The following is a 24,216-nucleotide window of genomic DNA, read 5'->3' on the forward strand; positions in this document are numbered from 1 at the left end:
AAAGGGAATTAACATTTTCATCTACTCTGTAATGTAATGCTTTGCATATATGTTCTTACTTAATCTTCACAGTCCTGTCAAATGTGATTGTTCTAATTTATAGATGAGGAGAGGCAATGTCGGTGATAATAATTAGCCTACCCAAGATCACACAGCCAGTAACTGGTGCAGCTGGGATTTAAACCCAAGCCAATCTGACTCCAAAACCTGAGCTCTTTGCACCATACCACATAACCTTCTTCCCAGAAGGCTTGGAGAGGCAAAAATCATCTCTCACAGGAGTAAGTTCTCACTCTAGCATTTATGTACAACCTCGAACAGTTGTATGTGAATGTGAGAACCTTACCAGAGCTGGACTCCCTTCATTTCCTCCAGGTGGGGAGTAACCCCTGGGTTTTTACCCTCACTGGCTTTTAGCACTGTCTGGGGGCTTAAAACAGCCATATCTATCTCTCGACTCCCAGGACTAGGCTTTTGAATATCATGTGTCTCACTCTCACTCTAGAAAGCAAATTGTACAGATGTTTTATTTGCTTGTTTCTTTATTTTTAGCATTCCATTACCAGCTTAAAGTCCAAATACTCTGAACTATGTGGAGCCCAGTGTAGAAGATTTCAATTCCGATTTAAATTGCTAAGTATTTTTCTGATAGTGTGAGCTTGCCTTTCTCGCCCTGATCTCGATATGTACTAGAGAATTTGTGACACTGTGAAGGTTCAACTCCTGATTATGGTACTTGCGTGGCCTTGACCAAACAGCTTGCATTTTCTGAACCTTAATTGGTCACTTCATGTATAAAAGAGGGAAAATGATACCTAACTCTCTGGCTTATTATGAGGATTCAAGAAGATAATGTAAAAACACCTAAATATAGTTCCCAGCGCATAATATGCACTCAATTTAAATTCATTCAGTAGACCTATTGATATAGATATTCTATATCTATATCAGATATAGATAAAAATACTGCAAAAAGTGACCATCTATTCTTTGTGAAAAGAAAACGAATCATTTGATAGTTTGTTTTTATGCAGAGTTTATATTATAGATCAGCTTGCCAAATTGGGAAATCTGTAAAATGGGTTAACATTGCAGTAAAAGCTTTCACTCTACACTCATAATGTGATTAAGGCAAAAATATTTTATTGCAGTTATTCAAATTCAGTAAAAAAAATTAATGAGGCATTCAATATCTTGGTAAGGTTAGCATAAAATTTAACTTGTGTTAATTTGCCCAAAACGTAGGAAGCCAGAAGTATACTGTTTTAAAATTTGATTCAATAAGAGGGAAACTAATATTCTGTATGATGCTTCTATACATTGATTTAGATTCCTCTATTATCTGTTTCCTTCAGGCAACCAAAAAAACTCACCATGAGAATCATAAAAACTGGATCCATGTCAAGTGCTTAGTGTCAGCTAGGTGCTGACAGGCTCTATAGAAGTCAGGCATTTTTATGATATACAGTGAGCTTAGTGTATCTGTAGATTGAATATCTATAAAGGAAAGAGTGATGGGATTCAAGTCAGCCAATGGCTTAGATTCACATTCTGGCTCTGCTGGTTATTGAATGCAGGGCTTGAAGCAAGGTCTGATTTTCTTCATCTGGAAATGGAAAAAATAGTAACTTATGGGGTCATGATGTTAACTGGGTGAGTTGGTATACCTGAAAATATTTTATATGTTATGTTAGGGATATGATATACCTTGTGGTGATTAAAAGAGGTTGCTAAATTCAGCGTGAACAGATATCTTACACCGTGTTTCTAAACCATCTCCATCCCTTCTCCCTCTGCCAGGCTGGAGGGTGTGGAGGTCTTTGTGAGAAAATTATGTTCCTCTGGACATGTCAAAGAATGGCAAGTAGCTAAGCTACTTCTTCATAGATTCAGGGTATTTTCCTGTTTAAGTGAGATGGATAGAAAGTTTCAGTGATAATGTGTAGGGTGAGTAAGAATTGTCCAAGTGATAATTGACCTGAAATCATGAGTACAAAAAGTGGAAGGACCTTCCAGAACTTCCCTAACCCCGGCTTTTATAAATATGTGGAAATTGAGGCTCCAAAAGGATAGTTACAATGACCATTTGAAACAAATTTTGACTATAATTTACGATCTATAAAAGATTGAGAAACTTCTGGTGAATATTGCATATGTGAAAATAATATTTTAGCCACAGTCTCTCTCTAAGTTAGTTGGATCTTTCATTCCTGTGTACCAGTTATAATGCCCTAAGTGAAGTTGAGAGACAGTAGTCATGTCTCCCTGCAGGAAGAGACTGACCTCCACAAAGGATCTGTTAAGTTTATTTAAACTAGGGTAACATTATGGAGGAGTGAACTGGTGTCCAGGCCTTGCCACCCTCTGGCATCTAGGGTGAGGCAGCTTATCTGGTGTCTACTCTGTAACTCTACTCTGTTGAGTTGCAGAGCTCTCACTGCTCTTTACTCTCGACTCTCTTAATCCCAGCCCCAGTTCCAGCCCAGGGCCTCAGCAGTAATGACATCCAAGAGGATCCTTCCACAGGGATTCTTCCTAACAAGTTCAGCCATGGAAATATGTAGACATTTACATGAATAACAAATAAATGCTTTGCTAAATCTCACTCTTTGGGACATGCTAGGTTCCTTCTCTTCTTGATTTATACAGTTCTCAAACCAAGGTGAAGACACAAACCTGCTTAATAGTGTCATTATAATATGTTTCATGCCACTAGTCTAATTTTCAAAATGTGCTGGGAGATCTTCAAAAATTATCTCACATGTAACTTTGCGAAATTCACTACATCATTTGTTCCTAATGCCAGGTGTTATCCAAGTTTTGCATATTTACCAAGTTAAAAGAACCCTGCCTTTATGTTGCAAAATCGTCAGTAAATTGCTCCATCATATTGGTTTAACCCTTAACATAGCATCAAGGAGATTTTCAGGACTCCTCCAGGGAACAACCTTGTCACATTTTATTTGCTTAGAATGTTATTTAACATTTATTTAGGGCTCCCTTTGGAAAGTGTAGGGGGTAAATTCCAGTGCCATACATAGCACATATACGGATATTTCTCCCTTGTCTTATTTTGTTTTTTGAATCTATATAGGCAACAGCCTCAGATTCCAATCACCACAGGAACAGGTGTTGTGTATCCTGGTGCTATCACTATGGCAACTACCACACCATCGCCTCAGATGACATCTGACTGCTCTAGCACCTCGGCCAGCCCGGAGCCCAGCCTCCCGGTCATCCAGAGCACTTATGGTATGAAGACAGATGGCGGAAGCCTAGCTGGAAATGAAATGATTAATGGAGAGGATGAAATGGAAATGTATGATGACTATGAAGATGACCCCAAATCAGACTATAGCAGTGAAAATGAAGCCCCGGAGGCTGTCAGTGCCAACTGAGGAGTTTTTGTTTGCTGAATTAAAGTACTCTGACATTTCACCCCCCTCCCCAACAAAAAGTTATTAAAGAGCCCGCATGCATTTGTGGCTCCACAATTACATCAGCAGAATGGTCTTAATTGTTTCATAAAGTGTGAGACAGATTAAGTTTTCCCTGATTTTTCATGAACTTGAGTTTTTTGTCGTTATTGTTATTGTTGTTGTTGTTTTTTTTAATTTAGGTGAAGACATATTAAATATGAGACACCAGGACTTGAAACTTATCTCAACCCGTAGATGTCTTACAAGTCTTATATTTTTGTCTTACTTTTTTTTTTCTTTTGGATGTTGATAAAGGTTTAAGTTACTGTTTTAGATGGGGTTAAACATTCTCACTCAGGTATGCTGTGCCGGCCTACAGGTTGTGAATGTGTTTTTATTCTGAATTATTTTAGAAAACAACTGAGGATTTCATATTGTGAAACAGAACAAGTCCACGGCGTGTGCAGCTGCATGTAGAGCATATTCAAAAGGCCTCGGAATTCCAATTTTCCATGTGTAGAGTTAAACTTTGAATGTGCCAAACTTTTTCATAACTTTTGAATCTTAATATTTTGAAAGTCTTAAAGGAGACACTGCAAAGTCTTAGACAATCTTTGGCATCTTAAAATAAAATAGCAAACCAACATTTTTTTCCAGAAAATGGTAAAGTACTCAGGAATCTGGAGACAAGATATTGTAAGGAATGAACAAGGTTGCCACAGTGCATGGACCCAATTGTGTTTGCCTGTTGACGTGCCATCAGTGTGTGATGTGGTATGACGTACACACACCAGAGCGACCGCCACACCAGATATCGACCGAGTGGTCTTCTCTGCCTGAGACCACCTCTCACTACATCCATTATCCCTTTGCCTTTAACCCTGACATTCAGTCTTAACATATTTTCTCTTAAATAATTTATTCATTCCAGAATGTCAAGGGTCCACTTACTATTTATTTTTTAAAATTGTTGGTGGCATTAATTTAATAATTCTTGTTTTTCACCTTCCTTCCCCAAATAACTTTTCAGTCCTTTTCACCTCCTTCTCCTGTGTACATAGTGATTTTATGTCCCCAGAACACCTGGAAGCATTTCTGAAACCAAGATATTATTAAAAACCTATTATTGTTTTTAATCATGAGTATATATCTGGCTGCAGGGCTGTGTATTGGGATATAGGTATATAGTCTTACACTTAAACAGGTATGCCCCTGAGGTTCACTGTGACCTCAACTCTTTTGCCAGAATTTTCCCCTAATTCAGTTCACAAGTGGTAGGGTCTGCATCAGTGGCATTTCCCCCTGAATTCCATTCAGCAGCAAGGGTCAACAGTGGTGACTGCCAGGCAGGAGAGGCCTGTGACCAAACCTGAAGTCCAAGGCTTGTGGGCCATGCAGGAATCTCAGTGAAGCTATCATGGGCTGGCATCTTTATGGTGAGTTGCCTTGTCCCAGCTGGCACATCCAGGGAGTTCATTGCAAAATCCCCGGGATGCAAGAAGCCACATGACAGCCTCAGAGCAAAGATGGTGGCAAATAGTCGTGATACATCTAGAGAATGAAAGAAAACCATAAGGGAGGAGAAGGAGGGGAATACATTCCCGATATGGGATGTTCCTACTGTTAACTCTGGGGAACAAATAGCTCTGGGGGCAGCAGATGAGTTCCTCTGGCTGACTCTCTATCCGTGGCTACATGGGGACATGCCTACGTGTGAACAAGATGAACTGCATTTGTCACACAAGGATTTCTTTGGAGACATGCTGCTGGGGTGGGAAGCAGTGAGGTTTTATTCCTCATCTCCTAACTACAGGGAGTTCTGCCATGCCATTTTGCCCTTCCTGAAACCAGGACAGGTTGCCTATCGGGGGTCTTCACCCAGAGAGGTTTAATGGGAGAATGTCAGTGAATGGGATAGTTCACCTCATAGGACAACCCAGAATCTGATCACCAGGACATAGGAACAGCCCCATCAGATTTCTTGAGCCATTTTGTCACTTGGAAGAAAATAATGTACCTTCGTATTTATTTAAGAGTGCTCAAGGCTTAATAGCAATAAACAGGTCTAGCCAAGAAATTACCAGCTATTCCATTAGCTGGGAGTGCTCTCTATAAGCTGATTAAGGTACTGATAGGAACGCTTTGTTATTCATGTTGGTTGGGGATTAGAAATTTGTTTTTGTACATTTATTTCAAATGAGGAGGAGGTCATTTTTTTCTCAAAAATTGAGTATTTATTATTGTCTTACTGATTTCTTTGATTATATACCTCTCCTCCTCAGTTAATTCTTGTTTTTTTTTTTTTTCTTTCTTTTTGGCTTTTGCTTTTGCTCTCTCTCACTTCTTTCTTCTTTTGTTGCATTGGTAGAGTGTTGTATGGCTAGCATTGTATTGTATGTAATTAATTTTGCACAAAAGCAAACATTTAGCATAGTAGGTTAATTTTGTTTGTTTTTATGACCATGCCAAAATAATATTCTGGGCTGGTGGAGAACAAAGGACTGTTCTTTAGGACTGAAACTTGATTTTGCTCATAGTAAGTAAAAAAAAAAAAAAAAAAAAAAAAAACAACAAAAAACACACACACTCACAGATGTTGTTTCGTAAGTGTTATAAGCACTGGATATAAATGGTATTTTTTATCACTTCTGACTAATGTGAAACTGTTGTACGAAAACTACATGAACAAAAGTCATCTGTTTCGACTCGTGTGGGCTTGCCTCACAGTTGCCGGATTTGAGTCATTTTTATGTCTTGTTATTTCATTTATTTATGCAAAATACATGTGTGTATGAACACTTTGTTTTAGCTCCAGCTCTGCCTCAGTACTGGGGTTCAGTTACTTTTAGCCATGTTCTTAAAAATGAAAGGCTATTCAGGAATGATCTGATTGTAAACGTCTCTTTCATTGGATCAAACAGTAATGCTGTATTTGAATCTAAATTTTGTGTATAAGCAGTTTATTTATTAGCCAAGTTTGGCTCTAAATATTCATGGAAATTAAGAATGACAATCATAAGGATCACTTCATTTTATTTTCAGTGGGGCTTAAACAAGGTTTTTATGACTTTACCATCTCATTTTAGATTTTTCTAATGCGTAAATATAACATAGAAATAGAATTTATTTTTGGTTCATGAATACTTAGTGAGATATAAGTTATGTATTTCCTTTTTGTTCTCTATCCGTAGATGTTGGTCCAAACTGAAAGTTGATGAGTCACTGTGCCTCTCAGGGTAGTGAGTTATCAGCTACAGTGAGTGAGAGAGCAGTGTTCGGCCTGCAGCTGGGACAGCAAAATGCTTCACCAGGGTTCTCATGCAGTTCAGAATCCACTGTCCACAGATCCAGACATTTCCCTTTTTTCTTACAGAAAGTTGATGATTGGACATACTAAATTTCCGCTACGGTTAGGAGACAGTTTGCTTTGTGAGTCCACATAAATCTTCTAAGATAGTTCTGTGACCATTTAATAGCAAGAAACATGAATGCCATTACAAAGGCCAAAATCCACCTCTGAGATTGGCCATTAATAAAAGTCCCACCATGTCAGTTTAGATTCAAGAATGTTAAGCAACTTTGTTTTTGCGATGCTCCCTATTTCATAGTATCTTCAAATCAAAGATAAAAATTATCTCCATTTTGTTAAAGAACTTACAGGGTCAGGGTTCTCCTTGTCACTTAGAATTGGGACACTGCCAGACAATCCTCTCCTAAAAAAAAAAAAAAAAAAAAAGCCATATGGAATGAAAGGAAAAGGAGAAAAGAAGGAAGAAAAGAAAAAAGAAGGAAGGGAGAAAGAAAAGGTCGCTTTGCAGATATGAGCCGCCAGGCTGACAACTTTTCAATTTCATTGACAGATATGAAGCAGTGTCTTTTCCAGGAAGGTACGGAAGCTTTGTTGTTTTCACACATATCCAGCTCAGCCTTTTAGAAGTACATCAGTTTGCTTCATTAGGTATTTGATACTCTCCAGCCTTGTCCTTAGGCCTGATTTGATTTGCCAGGGTCCTGACACCAAAGCCCAGGCCAAGTTCTAAATTCAGGTGTGGGCTCACAGTGCTATTGAGCTTGTTGAATTCTGGCCTCCCCTGAACATTAGCCCCACGGGAGCCTGAGGGTGTTTGAAAAGGGCGTGATCACTCTAGGGCTGAAATTAAAAGCTGCTTTCTTTTCTTTCCGAAGCCAGGCTGCTTCTTCGGAGCACACCCTCCTTAGCCAGGAGCACAGGCACTAGCTGAAAGCACGGATTGTTTTGGGAAAGCCCATTTACCCTCAGTGGGAAGGCAGCCTGGTCACTTGAACAGCACAGCTGAGGCTGCTTCTCTCAATTTACTCATTTTGCAAAGAATTGACCTCTACCAACTCATTAGGGAGAGGAAAAAGAATCACTTATTAATTTTAAATCACATGAGAAGTCCTGTACCAAGTGCCAACAACTGCAAAGAAATGCAGCTAGAGGAATGTATTGAAATTGTTACTGGGTCTTCCTTTTTAATGAGAAAATGACAAAAATAGTTGCTGTAGCCCTGCCTGTGTACACGTTTGTCTAAGAATTGAGTTGGCACTTAAGCTCACTTCTCCAAGTATAATAATATTGTATGACCTCATTTGTCCTTTCACAAAAGCACTTGCATCATTTCCTTAAGTCATCTGCTCCCTGACATGTTTTCTTCCCTAATAAACAACTTCTGTCTGTTATTCCTGCCGACGATGTTCTGTTTCTGATGCCATATCCTATTGAGCGTTCCCCTGTATTAATATCATTGAAAGTATTGATATGCAAACACATTTCCTTTTCATCCCCATTCTATCTTTCCCTTTGGGGACAGATTGCTTTCCAAAAACTCGTGAACAAGTATTTGGAATGCTGGTACCTTTGGGGCAGAGGTAAGGGTGGGCGGGATGGGGGCAGAAAGGTAATGCTTAATGCAGATACTCTTTTAATCAGTGTCCGTGGCAGTATGAACGCTTGAAGAAAACTCAGTGACATATCTTGCTCAGTAGATTCTTATTCCTGAAGAACCACAAGCATAAAGTGAGGCCTCAGTGCTGGTGCTCTTGGAGTATGGGGAATGTGCAAATATTTAACTGTTTTGTATGCTGCACATTGCAGGTCTGCTCATGTGCATTCTCCCTTTGTCTTCTTTTGTCATATGTGTTTTTGCTTTTTTGAAAGTGCAGTCTTTATTGTACCCTCCTCCAGCTTGTAGCAAATTAGAATGCTTAGCATTTATGTTCATTCATTATTGTATTTGCCATGTAAAATTTTTATTACCTTAGACAAGCTTATAAGCTGTTACTACATAACTTATCTTACTGTAACTCTTTTATTTCCCCCGACGTTGTAATTTGTTTGTGATGTATATTGTGAAATTGTATTCTATGTTAATTTAATCAGCACAATTCACTGACATGCTGGACTGACATGCTGGCTGCTGTTTCAAAGTGTAAAGTTTGTGTAGGGCTGTTGGGACAACTGCAACTCTGTTGTCAAGGTACTGTGCTTTGGTTCCTATAGCAACACTGGGTGTGGCCCTTGAATTACTAAGGGCATTTAATACATCCTGGAGCAAAATTTTAACTGCAGATTTTCTTTGTAGAAATTCTATGTATAATGCAGGTACCTACTTGGCCCATGGCTGGTAACTATTTGGGCAATTAGAAAAAAAGAAAAAAACATGAAAACTAGTGTCTATTGCTGCTTTGAATATGTTTGAAAGTCTGAAAATGTAAATAGTTTATCAAAAAAAAATCTTGTACAGTCCAGTGTAAAGTTTTTAAATGACCTTAAGGGTTGCCATCACATCTTTCTCACACTCTCCTCTTGATAATAATAATAATAAAAAGTTTGCTAAGGATTAAAGAAATGGGAAAAAAAATCTCTTCAAATTTACAAGAATGAATCATTGTTCTTAGCTTTGTTGCATACACAAACTTCTTGGATTTCGTTGTGCAGTATTGATGTGAGATAAAGCTCAACATTGAATAATCTTTCAGTGGTACTTTTCAAAGTCTTCCCCTCCTCTGCCTCATAATTAAGGGAAAAGACAAATTGAAAGATACACTGTCTTTATCTATCCTGGTGTATGTTGGCACCTTAGCTACTTTTTTTTTCCTTTTTGCACAAGGTGCTTTCCTGATATGTTCAACATGCCATCTTTGGGTGATAATGTATATGCCGTGATGGGGCTCAGGCCCCTAAGGGGAGTGTCTATAAGAACTGCCTATTTATGCTCATTTACCTCAAGACTGTCCTCTCTACCCTAATCTAGTTGTCATCACTCCATCTTTTGTACTGCTGTTGACACTTACAAATTAAAGATAAATTTTGTTTTATGACCTCTGTGTATGGCCTTGTCTGTGCCCTGCCAAGTATCCCCACCATGGAGCCCCAGCCAGTCCTGAATGTGCCACCCTCTTGCTGCTGGAGCCTGCAGAGCTTTCCTGCCCTCTGTCATTGCTTCTGCCTGGCCCAAAGGTAGGTCTCCGAAAGCCATGGAACCCCTTAGCCTGGAAAGACTTACCTGCTCTTTTCATTGTGGAGCACACCCGGCTGCAGCAGGAAATACTTGTGGATTTAGAAGGGAGGAAAGGGACGCAAGGTGGATTTTTGTCAAGAGAAGATGAGAGAGCATGGCATTGAAATTGCCTCTTTACCTGACTTCTTCGTGTGAGTGAAACAGCTTAGAACCTTTTGGAGTATGAACAACTCTCAAGGGCCAGCCTCTCATCTGACACCACCTTCTGCAGGCCTAGCAGCCAAGAGTGGAAAATGCTGCACTTATGGAACCTTTCCCTCCACTGTGGTTGGCAGTAGTTGGCTGATCACTCAGTACCTTTTGCTTCAGAGAAGAAAGAGCCCATCTTTTTGTCCAGCAATGAGTTGCATCCAGAGTGAAACTCGGTTCCCAGTGATATCAGCTTCTAAAATGTTGCCAAAGCTATTTCATTGTGCTCAGAGTCTGAGTGGGGACAGAGGGTGGGTAGTGGGATAAAGCAAGCAGGGCCCTTAAGGAAGACTTGCGAAACCAGCCAAGCCAGTCCTGTGAGTCTAAAGATGAGTAACCAACACCTAGAGAGTGAAACAAAAGTGTTCAAGAGAGAGGAGAGGCCCAGCCACTCCTTTGGATATTTCCTATTAAAAATGCCTCAGGAAAAAGAAAAAAAAGCCAATAATATGTGGGACTGACTTTATTCCAGTCACATTGCAAGTCAGACGCAGGCTCCTGTAAGTTCTGAAAATCTAGCATTCCAGGACCTCCCTCTTGCCCTATGGCTTTTTAAAAGCCCAGGTAAGTACAGGGCATTGGAAAGAACAGGGACTTTGGAGTCACACCAGCCTGGCTCTGCCACCTGCCAGCTGCGTGGCCTTCCCTGAATAACACCTCTGAGCCACAGTCCTCTCCTCTATAAAATGGGGTAACAATTCTTACCTGTCAGGGAACTGGGGGAATGAAAAGAAATAGCAGGTGTAAAACATCCAGGAGTGGATGGCACACAGAGGGCATGAATGCCCACTAACTCCTCTGACCAGAAAATGCCTAAGCTAGGGAGGTTGGCTGGTGTCACCACTGAGCAAAATGAAGGAGGTGGCCTTCACTCAGAGCCTGGTCACATACAGGAAGACCTCAGGGCCCTCCCTCTGAGCTAGTCTCCATGCCACAGGTTTTCTCACTCCCAGCTCATCCTCGCCATTGCTGCAGTCCTTCTTTCTAAGCCTGTCTCCTCCTCTCATCCTTCTCTAAAACCTTCTGGCTTTCTGCTGCTGACTAGATAAAGTCCCAACTTCCTGCTCTGTCAGCCAGGCCTCAACAGACCTGCCAGCCCCATTCTCCACCATTACCCCGCACACCTTCAGTGCTCTCTGCTGCTCTCATACCCCCAGTCTGTCCACCACCCTGGGGCTTTTACTTCTCCTTTAGCCTGGAAAGAATCTGTCCCCTTCTCTGTTTGGGAAATTCCCAGTTATCTTTCAAAAGCCACCCAATATTACCACTTCCTGAGACCTTCTTGGCCCCCCAGTTTCAAGCTCTCCCTTGGGAGAGAGCAAAGAGCTCTTTGAAAGAACCTCACGATCACTATGAGCACATTGTAATGATTTGTCTCTGTGTCTGTCTTTCCTGCTAGATGACAAACTGCTGAAACCAAAAACTGTACCTTGGCCTGCCCTGCCCCCAACACAGTGCTTGGCACATAGTAAGTGTTCTACACTTGTTTGTGGAAGGAATGTATGAGGAATTGCAACTTGGTCTCCATGTGTGGTTTAGATGCCTGTGAGTATCCGGGTCTCAGGTGGTGAGGCTGAGGGATCCTGTAGGTGTACCTTGGTATTACTTACTTCATTTGGAGAACATTATTAGTTAAAAACATCTCTATTCATATTGGGAGAGCCATTTTTTCAAGTTGGCATGACAGGCACAACTCACTGAGAGTCTCTGTGCTTTTAGGATGACTCACTGCAGAATGCCTGAGCCTCTGAAGCCGGAGCCACTACTCTATTCTTCCTCCTAGGCATCCTGGCTGAGGTATGAAAAGGACAGACCAGGAAGGGAAAGCTTTTCTCAGTTTTCCTTACCTTTTCCTTGACATCCCAGATACCCTACAGTCTGCTCAGAGACAAGGGGTTCTTGGAGGCTTGATCTCTGGGCCTCCATCATGGAAAGGGAAGGAGACCAGCTGTCTCTGCCTGCTGCTGAGAGCCAGGGCAGTGATCTCATGAGGCCACAATGTGGACAGCTGTTTACTTAGTGTCCGTTCCTTCCTCTTTGGTCCAGGTAATGACTCCTTCTCTCAGTTGTGCTCTAGAGCCTTGCTGGCGCAAAGTGTAGCTCACAGATCAGCAGCTACAGCATCACCTAAGGCATACTAGAGTATGGGTTAATATGGCATGGGCTATACTAAGTAGAAAGCTCCTAGCAGTTGAGACTCCATGAACTGTCATCTACCTCCTTAGTCAATGACACATCATACATGAGATAGGATTTTCCTCATTTGAATTGTGAAAGCCCAGAAGTAGGACATGACCCATCCAAAGTCACACACAGATTAAATGGCAGTGCCGGAACGTGCACTTGTGTTTTCTAATTCTAAACACAGGTGAACATGTTGCATATGACCTCACAATAGTCTGTGAAAATTGCTCATCACTGGGACAGCCCTGGATCTAGAGCTCAGTTATCACCAGGTGTCCTGGACTGTGTCACACTGTGGGAGCACCGAGGCATCTAGGGGCAGTGGCCTCTGGCATCTCAGACTGTCATCCTCTACTCTGGCTGTGCCCAGTGCCTGGCCCAAAAGAGACCCTGGATCAATAGGGTGGCTCTCTGGAGAGCTTGTTCAGAGCCCCGCTGTTAGTTATCCACCTAGTAATTTTTCCATTTTGACGCCAGGCTGAGTGGCCATGGAGTAGGTCAGTGAGAATATAGGTGTAGGTTCTGGGGGCCCCATTCCTGAGTCTGGGAGGAGGACACCCAGTGAAGAGAGTGATCGGGGAAGGTGTCTGAGGTAGTGTCACCCGGGGTTCCTAGACCACGTGTGGATTGGTTATCCACTGGCTTCCTAAACTCACCCCAGGTAGGCACACTGACTTCCCAGCCTGTCTCCCCCACCACTGTCTCCCCTCAGCCACTAAAGACTGTGACCTCTGTCCCTGCCACCTGTTCTGATTGGTTTAGCCACTACCAGCTGCCATTCCCACTTCCAGCCCTATCCTTTCCTCTCTGCTCCCAGAAGGATCTTCCTCTCACAGATGCAGGCAAGTCGTGAAAGACACAAGATCAAGTCCACACTGTTTGCATTCAGGCAACGGCCTTCCTGATGCCCCCAGATCCTGACGAGCCTTTCCAGTCCCATCTCCAGGAGGCTCCCCACACAGACACAGCACACTGCTTGCTGAGATCTGCACAGGCCACACACTGAAATAATTCCTGTGCCTAGAAGTCCCTCTCTCACTTCCACCAACCATCACACCCCCATGCATTAAAGCCCAGCCCAAACATCACCTCCCATGGGAAACCTTCCCTCCGCTTTCCTCTTCTACCCTGGGAGTGTGAATTGCACTGAAATGGTCTGATTGTGTTTTGTTACGTGTCACAATGAATCTGATTGTCACACTCACTTTTTTATCCAACAGTCCTGGCACATAGTAGGTGCTTTATCAATGTGTGTATTTTTTAATTTTAATTTTTTATATGAACACTCCTGCTGTTCTATGTGTATGTTATTTTTTAAAATGAAATAAATGTAGGAATGAATTCTTTCTACTTGAACTCCAAGTACTGCACACTCTACCACTGGCTAGTTTTTCACCCTGATCTTCTAACCCCATGGCTTCTAGCTCTCTAAACACATCAGACTATTAATTTGAAACATGTTCTCCAACCTCTTTGGGCTACAAGGGTCCCCTGTCTCAACCACCTTTCCCCCATATCTGTCAATCACCATCTTCCCTTTCAGGTCCATCTGCTTCAACACCACTACAAAATACTAAGAGTCTATTATGCAGCAAAACAGTTTTATGAACATTTCATTTGACTCCTAATAATGGCTCTGAACATCAAACATTATTATCCCTGGTTTACAAGAGATTAAACTGAAACTCAGAGAAGTTAAGCCACTTACTTGTTCAGGATCTCCCAGTGAGTCAGAATGTCTCCTTCTGTGTGAACAAGGTGCCCCTCAGGTCTCTCGAGCTCAGAATGAATCTCTTCTTCCTTCTAGTTTGGAGTTCCTCAGCCTTTTCATTATCGCCACCTAAGGAAGCTTTTAAGACATTTTTTCCCTCCCAGTAGCCCTCCTCCCCCCATTAAATTGTAATGTCACAGATTTACTATCTGCTTACATACCCTATGTATATCTGTGCTTTATTTTTTAAAAGTAAGATTTTTTCAATTTCCTAAGAACAAATTTTTCTCCCTTATGGAAGGTGGCATTATCCTGTTGAAAATTCCTGTACTGTGGCTGGGCGCAATGGCTCGTGCACGTAATCCCAGCACTTTGGGAGGCCGAGGCGGGCTGAAGTCAGGAGTTCAAGACCAGCCTGACCAACATGGAGAAACCCTGTCTCTACTAAAAATACAAAATTAGTTGGGCGTGGTGGCACATGACTGTAATCCCAGCTACTCGGGTGGCTGAGGCAGGAGGTTGAACCTGGAAGGCAAAGGTTACGGGGAGCTGAGATTGTGCCATTGCACTCCAGCCTGGGCAACAAGAGGGAAATTCCATCTCAAAGAAACCAACCAACAAACAAAAACAGAAAATGCGTGTTTTATATCACCTTCTTTGTGACGTGTGGCCCTTACCGTAGAGTTTGTAACTTGTTCCCCACTCCGCTGTGATTCCTGTGTTCCAGGTACTGTGGCTTAGTAACAATTTCCCCACAACTTAGTGACATAAAACCATTACTTGTTATATTCACAAATTCTGTGGGTTCACAAATTCAGACAGGGCAAATGGGAGGCTTTTTCTCCTCTGCTCCACAATGTCTGGGATCTCAGCTAGGACCCTCCTAGACTGGGGCTGGAACACACTGAACACTCATTTCCTCTCATGTTTGGCAGTTGATGCCAGCTGTTGGCTGGCACCCTAGCTGAGGCTGTTGGCTGGAACACCTATCTGTGGCCTCTTAATGTGGCCTGGGCTCATTAATGTGGCCTCTTAATGTGGCCTCACAATATGGTGGCTGAGCATCAAGGGTGAGCAGCCGAGAGAAAAAGAGAGAGAGCCAAGTGGTGTCCTCTTTTACAGCCTAACCTTAAAGTCATGGAGCATCACTTCCACTATGTTCTGTTTATCGATACAGCTACAAATTATGCCCAATTCAAGGGAAGAGGAAGCCAACTCCACCTCTTGATTGGGGAATGATAAAGTTTTAAATCTCTATGGGTCTGGATATGTTGCTGTGGCCATTTTGGGGAAGTACAGTCTGCTGTACTCCAATATCTGCTGATCTGCAACACTGGTGCCCCACTCCCGACAGCCACTCCATCTTCACATGGCCTTGTAGACGGGGTAATGCTGATACATATGTCTGGAATTTATTTGGATGCTCTAAGTTGAGAGGATGAAGCCCCAGGCCTTGGTCCATTCCTGCCAATACCAATATGTAGTTACTGTGGTCCAGAGATCCCTGGAGAAGCCAGCTGTGGGCAAGAAGCTCACTGAGGCACTAGGGTGCCCTAGAACAAATGGTAAGTGAGAACAAGCATTACAAGAAAGGTCCTGGTGTAAAGTGTTTGGGTCTTTCTTGTTCCCTTCTCAAAAGCAGTTCAGTTATTTCTGGAAATGTTCGAACTAGTCATATTCCACTATATATATAGATAGACAGATAGAGTGAGACACCCAGAGGAGTTGCAATAGAATTTGACTTATATTCTTTTTGTTTTGTTTTGTTTTGTTTTGTTTTTGTAGAGACAGAGCCTCGCTCTGTCACTCAGGCTGGGGTGCAATGGCACAATCTCGGTTCACCGCAACCTCCACCTACTGTGTTCAAGTGATTCTCCTGCCTCAGCCTCTCAAGTAGCTGGGATTATAGGCGCACACTGCCACGCCCAACTAATTTCTTTTGTATTTTAGTAGAGACAGGGTTTCCCATGTTGCCCAAATGAGAATATCAATGAAACTAATGTTGTCACTAATCAGCAAAATACCAGTCAACCCCCGTTTGGCAATATGCTACCTGTATTGATATTTCTGTCAACGCCACTACCATCCATACAATGGAACATGTTTTAAAATGGCAATAATCTGTACAATAAGCCACAATGTATATACAAAAATAATTTCACCATTTTCAAGCTCAGGAAATATTAGCTTAATGTTCTAACATTCCCTAATATGATCTATGTCATCAATTAAACTCAAAACGTTTTACTGGGAAAAATCGAAACAACCTGTTCAGTTTCTTACTTTGGATTAACATTAATCAGCTAATGGATAGTATCATATGTACCCAAACTAGATCTGTAGAAGCAAGGACAAATGAGTGCCTTTTTTATTTGAATCATTTATTATTTTATTTTGAATTACTATTACATGTTAATTTCATAAAAACTCATTATTGCCATTGTAAGTGTTATTAGAATGAAAAGGATAATGAACTGTAATCCTTGTTATGAAATGCCAAGTGTAGAATTTAGATGTATTTTTGGAAATAAAAGAAGCACTGATGTTATTAATGAATAACATAGTAAAGTTAGGCCGAGAAAAAAACAAACAAAATAAAACAGCAAAGAACAATCAAGATACTGACCATGGATGAGCCCATTGTTCTCCTGTGCTGTAGCACTACACTGACCTGATTCACACTTGAATTAGAATATATTTAATTGCAAAAAGTACCCTTATGTTCTATATTTGGATAAAAGTCCATATGAAATCACTTAAGTGAGCATTTTTTCATGTGTCTGTTGGCTATATGAATGTCTTCTTTTGAGAAATGTCTGTTCATATCCTTTGCCCACTTTTTGATGGGGTTGTTTGTTTTTTCTTGTAAATTTGTTTGAGTTCTTTGTAGGTTCTGGATATTAGCCCTTTGTCAGATGAGTAGATTGCAAAAATGTTCTCCCATTCTGTAGGTTGCCTGTTCACTCTGATGGTAGTTTCTTTTGCTGTGCAGAAGCTCTTTAGTTTAATTAGATCCCATTTGTCAATTTTTGCTTTTGCTGCCGTTGGTTTTGGTGTTTTAGACATGAAGTCCTTGCCCATGCCTGTGTCCTGAATGGTACTACCTAGGTTTTCTTCTAGGGTTTTTATGGTATTAGGTCTAACATTTAAGTCTCTAATCCATCTTGAATTAATTTTCGTATAAGGAGTAAGGAAAGGATCCAGTTTCAGCTTTCTACTTATGGCTAGCCAATTTTCCCAGCACCATTTATTAAATAGGGAATCCTTTCCCCATTTCTTGTTTCTCTCAGGTTTGTCAAAGATCAGATGGCTGTAGATGTGTGGTATTATTTCTGAGGACTCTGTTCTGTTCCATTGGTCTATATCTCTGTTTTGGTACCAGTACCATGCTGTTTTGGTTACTGTAGCCTTGTAGTATAGTTTGAAGTCAGGTAGCGTGACGCCTCCAGCTTTGTCCTTTTGATTTAGGATTGTCTTGGCAATGCGGTCTCTTTTTTGGTTCCATATGAACTTTAAAGCCGTTTTTTCCAATTCTGTGAAGAAAGTCATTGGTAGCTTGATGGGGATGGCATTGAATCTATAAATAACCTTGGGCAGTATGGCCATTTTCACGATATTGATTCTTCCTATCCATGAGCATCATCACTCGCCATCAGAGAAATGCAAATCAAAACCACAATGAGATACCATCTCACACCAGTTAGAATGGCAATCATTAAAAAGTCAGGAAACAACAGGTGCTGGAGAGGATGTGGAGAAATAGGAACACTTTTACACTGTTGGTGGGATTGTAAACTAGTTCAACCATTATGGAAAACAGTATGGCGATTCCTCAAGGATCTAGAACTAGATGTACCATATGACCCAGCCATCCCACTACTGGGTATATACCCAAAGTATTATAAATCATGCTGCTATAAAGACACATGCACACGTATGTTTATTGCGGCACTATTCACAATAGCAAAGACTTGGAATCAACCCAAATGTCCATCTGTGACAGACTGGATTCAGAAAATGTGGCACATATACACCATGGAATATTATGCAGCCATAAAAAGGACGAGTTTGTGTCCTTTGTAGGGACATGGATGCAGCTGGAAACCATCATTCTTAGCAAACTATCACAAGAACAGAAAACCAAACACTGCATGTTCTCACTCATAGGTGGGAACTGAACAATGACATCACTTGGACTCGGGAAGGGGAACATCACACATCAGGGCCTATCATGGGGCGGGGGGAGGGGGGAGGGATTGCATTGGGAGTTATACCTGATATAAATGACGAATTGATGGGTGCTGATGAGTTGATGGGTGCAGCACACCAACATGGCACAAGTATACATATGTAACAAACCTGCACGTTATGCACATGTACCCTAGAACTTAAAGTATAAAAAAAAAAAAAGAAATCACTTAAGTGCATTTATTGTACATGTTAAATAAATTAATTCACTTAGAAAAGGTACTTGTTTATAAGTATTGAAAATAACAACACTTGCTAAATATATAGATTTGAGCCACTAGAGAAATGAGAACTAAATTCCCAAGCATCCATCTCTCCTTAGGCCTGGGGCTGGGGCACTTCTGCTTCTTCACCTGCAGAGGTGACTGGGACCCTCCACAGATGCCAGGAAAGCAGGTAGTGGATGTGCTGCTGTATTGTCGGACAAGCACACCTGCCCTGGACAGAGCTGTGGAAAACACAAGTGGTTCTGGACCTTAAACTGGGTGAGATAAGACATACTAAGGGATAAATACCATGGCTATAAATACGGTCCATGAAACTAGATCATTTTTCAGGCTGTTGAATTTCAAATGCCTGCCAAACAAAGTGTAATATCTGGGACTCTCTTTTTGCAATTCTACTGCAAGGGGTGGCATAAGTCCAATTAATTTAAACAAGAAAATCAGAACAGTGAGGACCAGAAGAGTTAAATCGTCCAATCAAAACTTGGAATTAAAATTAATTTCACAAATTTTAACATGATAGTAGGAAGAAATTAAATTTAACCCTATATTTCAGTCAATGCCACGATAATGATAGACTAAAGAAGATTGAATGTTGATTAATTTCTCTACTGCAGTCCTGGGGTTTAGAATACTCAGGTGAATTGCATCCATTTGTCTGATTGGCTGTCTGGGGATGGGTAATTCAGAGTTGAAGACACCTGGGAAACTTCTCTTCCAAATAAAACAAAACCCCACAAAGCATTGGTGAAGTCAAATGCTGCATTATTTATTTTATTGGTTATAAATGACTGAAACCCAATTTAAATGGCTTACATAACTGAAAAAGTGCAAGGACAGCATGGCTTCAGGCCTGGCTGAGTGCAGGTGTTCAAGGCTGGGTCTCTGTCTCTTCTCTGCCCTGGCTGGCTTTGCTCCTAGGTTGTCACTATCCATGAGACATCCCTCTGCAGATCCAGACTGCAGCTTTCAATTCAACAGAAAGAAGTTCTCTTACAACTTTCCTACAAACATATCTGAGTTGAGTCTTCTTAGCCTGGCTTGGATCATATGATCATTGCTGAACAAATCACTGTAGCCCAGGAAATGCAATAAGATCAATGTCCTTACCAACCACCACCAAATCACATAGGCTGAGTAGATAAAGGGTAATTCCCCTAAAGGAAAATCAGTCCTCCAGAAAGAGGAGAAATGGGTGCTGGGCAGCACATTTCTGAAGTCCTGCACAGGATAGGCTTAATGTAAAAACCAGTTGGAAAGCCAGGCAGAAGGGATGCTGATCACAGCCCAAGTGACCCTGTGGCCATGTGGAGACTCCTACATCATTGCCAGCCTGGTTCTAGCTCTGTTTAATCTCTATATCTTTAGTGGACTAGAACTAACCTTCCACTGCTGGTTCATGGCAATTTTCCCATGGCATTGTCATTCTTCAATGTGTCTACCTTCCCACTAGAGTGTGGACAAATCCTGAGGTCGAGGTCTTGTCTTTCCCACTTCTTTGGCAGCAGCAGATGGCTGGCATGGACCAGATGCTCACTGAATCTGTGTTTAATAGAGGGATGGTTCTAGGTTCTTTGCTGCTACAACTGAGACTAAAATTCTCAGATTAGACCTTGACTTTTCTTGCATGAAAAGAATACCCTTCTAGAGCTTCAGCAGCATCGGGACCTTAGCTTTCTCTTCCTCCTCTTCCTCTGCCTCCCTTTTCATTTTTCTTGTTTACAGTTTCATAGTTGTGAATCCTACGGAAGGCCCATCCCCTCTGTCTCACCTATCAGTCACTCAGAGAACATGAGTTCCCCATGAGGGAAGCCAAAAAGCCACAACATCTTAAAGCAGGGGACAGCAAACTATGGTCCAAGAATCCACTCCACCCCAACACCCGCTTTTGTAAATAAAGTTTTATTGGAACACAGCTACAAATGCCTTGTCTACTGCTGCTTTTGCACCACAATGGCAGAGTGGAGCGGCTATGATAGAGGCTGTACAACCCACTGATGTGGTTTGTCTCTGTGTCCCCACTCAGATCTCATGTTGAATTATAATCCCCAGTGTTGGGGGAGGGACCTGGTGGGAGGTGATTCGATCATGGGGGTGGATTTCCCCTTTGCTGTTCTCATGATAGTTAATTCGTTCTCATGAGATCTGGTTGTTTGAAGGTGTGTAGCACTTCTCCCTCTAAGCTCTGTCTCTCCCCTGCCACCATATGAAGACATGCTCGCTTCCCCTTCACCCTTCCACAATGATTACAAGTTTACTGAGGCCTCCATAGCCATGCCTCCTATACAGCCTGTGGAACTATAAGTCAATTAAACCTCTTTTCTTTGTAAATTACCCAATCTCAGGTAGTTCCTTATAGCAGTGTGAGAATGGACTAATACACCCACAAAGCCTAAGATAATTACTAGCAAGCCCTTTATTTAAAAAGTTCAGAAACCCCTGTCCTAGAGAGCTGGGCACAACACATCTCTTGTATGTGTGTTGTGGGTCACCACAGGTTTCAGGTGTGTCCCTGGTTGGGGAGAGGTGGTGGGTGTGGGGATACACTGAATTGCCCCTGATCTTCAAGCAGTTGCTAGTGCTCATGAAAACTGAGATTACCGAGTGGACAAGTAGATTCTGGACCAGGCCAGGTATGGAAAGAAGCTGCCCAAACTCCATAATACATGGGATAAGGAAAAGCAAATCCTGAGGTAACTTAGAAAGCCTCACAGCCCACTTTAATTCTGGGTCTGCCTATTGAGAAGCCTTGGATTAAAACAGAAGTTCTCAAGCGTGACTGCATTTTGAAATCACCTGGGATGCTTTAAATCCTTTAAATCCTGGGGAGCTTTAAATACTTGAAATCTCTAAAAATTATGATTTAATTGGTCTGTGACACAGGCTTTGAGATTTTAAAAAGAGCCCTACTCCCCAGGTGATTCAAGTGGCAGTTAAAATTGAGAATCACAGGGCCAGTGGTTAGCAGATCTGGGAGATAAGAAGGTGGTGCCAGTCTGGGGGAAGGAGGCAAGAATGGAAACGATGCCGGTTTCAGACTCTGGCAGGCTGAGGATTCTGACTCCACACTCAAGCTGCGCGTTGGTCAGCTCGCCATTTCACCGCTCTGAGCCTCATCTTCAGTATCTGTAAATTAGAAATGAGAATACTTCACTCACAGTATTGTTATGAGGATTATGTGAAATTAGTCATTTATTTGTTTATTCTGAAAAAGTAACTGAGATGCCTACTATGTTTCTGACATTGTTCAAAGCCCTGGATAATACATCTGTGAAGAAAACAGACCAAGGTGCTTGCTGTCCTGGAGCTGACACCATGGTGGAAAAACCAGACAATAAATAAAGGAATAACATAGTTTCAGAGAGTGAGGAATGTCATGAAAGGAGGCAATGTAGAAAGGTGGCATGAGAGTGACTGGGACGGGGCTATTTTGAAAGGGTGACCATGGAATTTTCTCTGAGGAAGTGACATTTGGGTAACAGTCTGAATGATGAGAAAGATCCAGCCATGCAAAAAGAATTCCAGGCTGAAGCAGCAGCACATTTAACAAACTTCACGATGGGAGAGGAGGGTAGAGATTCCTATTCCAGGAACAGAAGTCCTTGGACTAGCGTCCTTGGAGCACAGGGCATTGGGAGAAGGGATTGGGGGAGCCAGATTTAGTAGAATTCTTGTAGGCCTTGCTAAAAAGTCTCATTCTTCTTCCTGCAACTACAGTGGTAACCGATTAGATGATTTTAAGCAGGAGAGTGATGTGATCTGTTATAGAGATTTTTGAAAGACCCTGTGGTTGCTGGGAAGCAATAGATTCTAATGTATGCATAACAAGTATAGTCAGTATTTTTATTATTTATTTATTCAGAACATATCTACTAAGCATCAAAAATAGGCTAGGTAGTAGACAAAAGAAAATAGCTAATGCTATACAGAGTCTTGTGGAGTATTTTTATTATTTGGTTTTTACTTTTATCAAAACTATTCATGAACATGATTTTAAAAGTCGAACAGTTATATAGCACTTGTTGCAAAAAAAAAGAGCAATCCCTCTATTATTCCACTTACTATCTCCACTTCTTCATAAAAACACTTCCATGTCTTTTAGCTGGTTTCTAAGATATTTCCTGCCAACTGTCCCTCCCTATCTCCTGTACAATATCTTTAAATAAATGTCTTTTAGAGTTGTTTCCTAACTTCCGAGTTTTAAGAATTAATGATGGATTTCCTATATATACCCTCACTTTGTATACCTACTTTGTAATCATAGTTCACAGGTGAGGCATTATATTAGTCTGTTCTCATGCTGCTAATAAAGACATACCCAAGACTAGGTAATTTATAAAGGAAAGAGGTTTAATTGACTCACAGTTCCTTTATAGGAACTGTGGGAGGTCTCACAGTCATGGTAGAAGGCAAAGGAGGAGCAAAGTCACATCTTGCATGGTGGCAGGCAAGAGAAAGCTTCTGCAGGGGAACTCCCATTTATAAAATCATCAGATATTGTGAGATTTATTCTTTACCATGAGAACAGTATGGGGGAAGCTGCCTCCATGATTTAGTTATCTCCACCTGGCCGTGCATTATTACAATTCAAGGTGAGATTTGGGTGGGGACTCAGCCAAACCATATCAGGCATGTGGACTATTATAATTGCTTTCTCTTTTGTCCACATATTATTTTTCTTATAGTTCAAAATTTTATCTAGTTTCTTTATGAAGCTGTCCATGCATTAACCACAAATTTGACTCTTTCATTTGTGTAAATATGTTCTCAATACATTCAAATGCTTAGTCACTGATACATTTTATCTTCTTGAAAAATTATTTTCCGCTCCAATATAGACTAGTTGCCTGATAGGCCTAGAGCAAAACTTTGGTCTTAGGATTTTCCTTTTCTCTAGCACTTGAGATTTCTCTTGTGTTAGGTACCTTGTTTCCTAGATCCTGTGTCTTCTTTCACTGTTTACTCCCTTGTTTTGCTGGAGCACATCCAGGTGCTTGTTGAGAGAGGACGCATGAAAGGTATGTCTTTTTGAGACTTAATCTGTCTAAAATATCTTTATTCTACTCTCACACTTTGTTAATATTTTGGCTCAGAGAATTCTCAGTTAGAAATTATATTTCATTGATAGAGTTTGGATATTTGTTCCTGCCCAAATCTCATGTTGAAATGTAATCCCCAGTGTTGGAGGTGGGGCCTGGGAGGAAGTGTTTGGATTATGGTGGTGGATCCCTGATGAGTGACTTGGACCATTCCCTTGGTGATAAGTGAGCTCTCACTCTGAGTTCACGCAATATTTGGTTGTTTAAAGGTGTGTGGCACTTCTTCCCCTCATGTATCTCACTTGCTCCTGCTTTTGCCATGTGAGGTATCTCTTCCCACCTCACCTTCTGCAGTGAGTTAAACCCCTGAGACTTCCCTAGAAGCCAAGCGGATGCTGGCACTGTACTTCCTATACAGCCTGCAGAACCATGAGCCAATTAAACCTCTTTTCTTTACAAATTACCCAGTATCAGGTATGTCTTTATAGCAATGCAAGAAATTTTGAAGGTGTTGCTTTATTGTCTTCTAGCTTACAGTGTAGCTATTGAAATGTCTGATGCCATTCTGATTCTCGTTCCTTGGTTTGCAATATTTCTCTGTCTCTGTCTCTCTCCCTCTTTCTCTCTCAGAACTTGAAGAGTCTGGTTGCCCCCAGTGTA

General features: G+C 41.4%; 1 protein-coding gene and 1 long non-coding RNA gene across 32 annotated transcripts in view; one reads left to right on the forward strand and one right to left on the reverse strand.

The window, feature by feature from the left end:
• SOX6 (SRY-box transcription factor 6) overlaps window positions 1-9,761 on the forward strand; it is a 692,888-nt gene extending 683,127 nt beyond the window's left edge. For 25 of the 30 annotated variants that reach the window (XM_033206899.1, XM_033206900.1, XM_033206901.1 and 22 more), the window contains one exon: window positions 3,095-3,497. In XM_033206899.1, coding sequence (XP_033062790.1) covers window positions 3,095-3,398 — 304 coding nt within the window. In that variant the 3' untranslated portion in view covers window positions 3,399-3,497. Of the gene's footprint in view, window positions 1-3,094 lie in introns of all 30 variants that reach the window. The other 5 variants (XM_033206912.1, XM_033206907.1, XM_033206914.1 and 2 more) reach the window with 2 other exon arrangements.
• On the reverse strand, window positions 4,527-10,286 carry LOC117081188. 2 transcript variants are annotated; one of them, XR_004436125.1, is made up of 3 exons: window positions 10,080-10,286; window positions 7,078-7,132; window positions 4,527-4,970 (listed from the first exon to the last, which is right to left on the reverse strand). It is a non-coding gene; the product is annotated as an uncharacterized LOC117081188 (long non-coding RNA). The 2 variants fall into 2 exon arrangements; XR_004436124.1 differs by having other exon boundaries at window positions 9,947-10,086.
• Between the last annotated feature and the right edge of the window lie 13,930 nt (window positions 10,287-24,216).

Source organism: Trachypithecus francoisi, unplaced genomic scaffold, assembly GCF_009764315.1.
Source record: "Trachypithecus francoisi isolate TF-2019V2 unplaced genomic scaffold, Tfra_2.0 Lachesis_group8, whole genome shotgun sequence".
NCBI lineage: Eukaryota > Metazoa > Chordata > Mammalia > Primates > Cercopithecidae > Trachypithecus > Trachypithecus francoisi.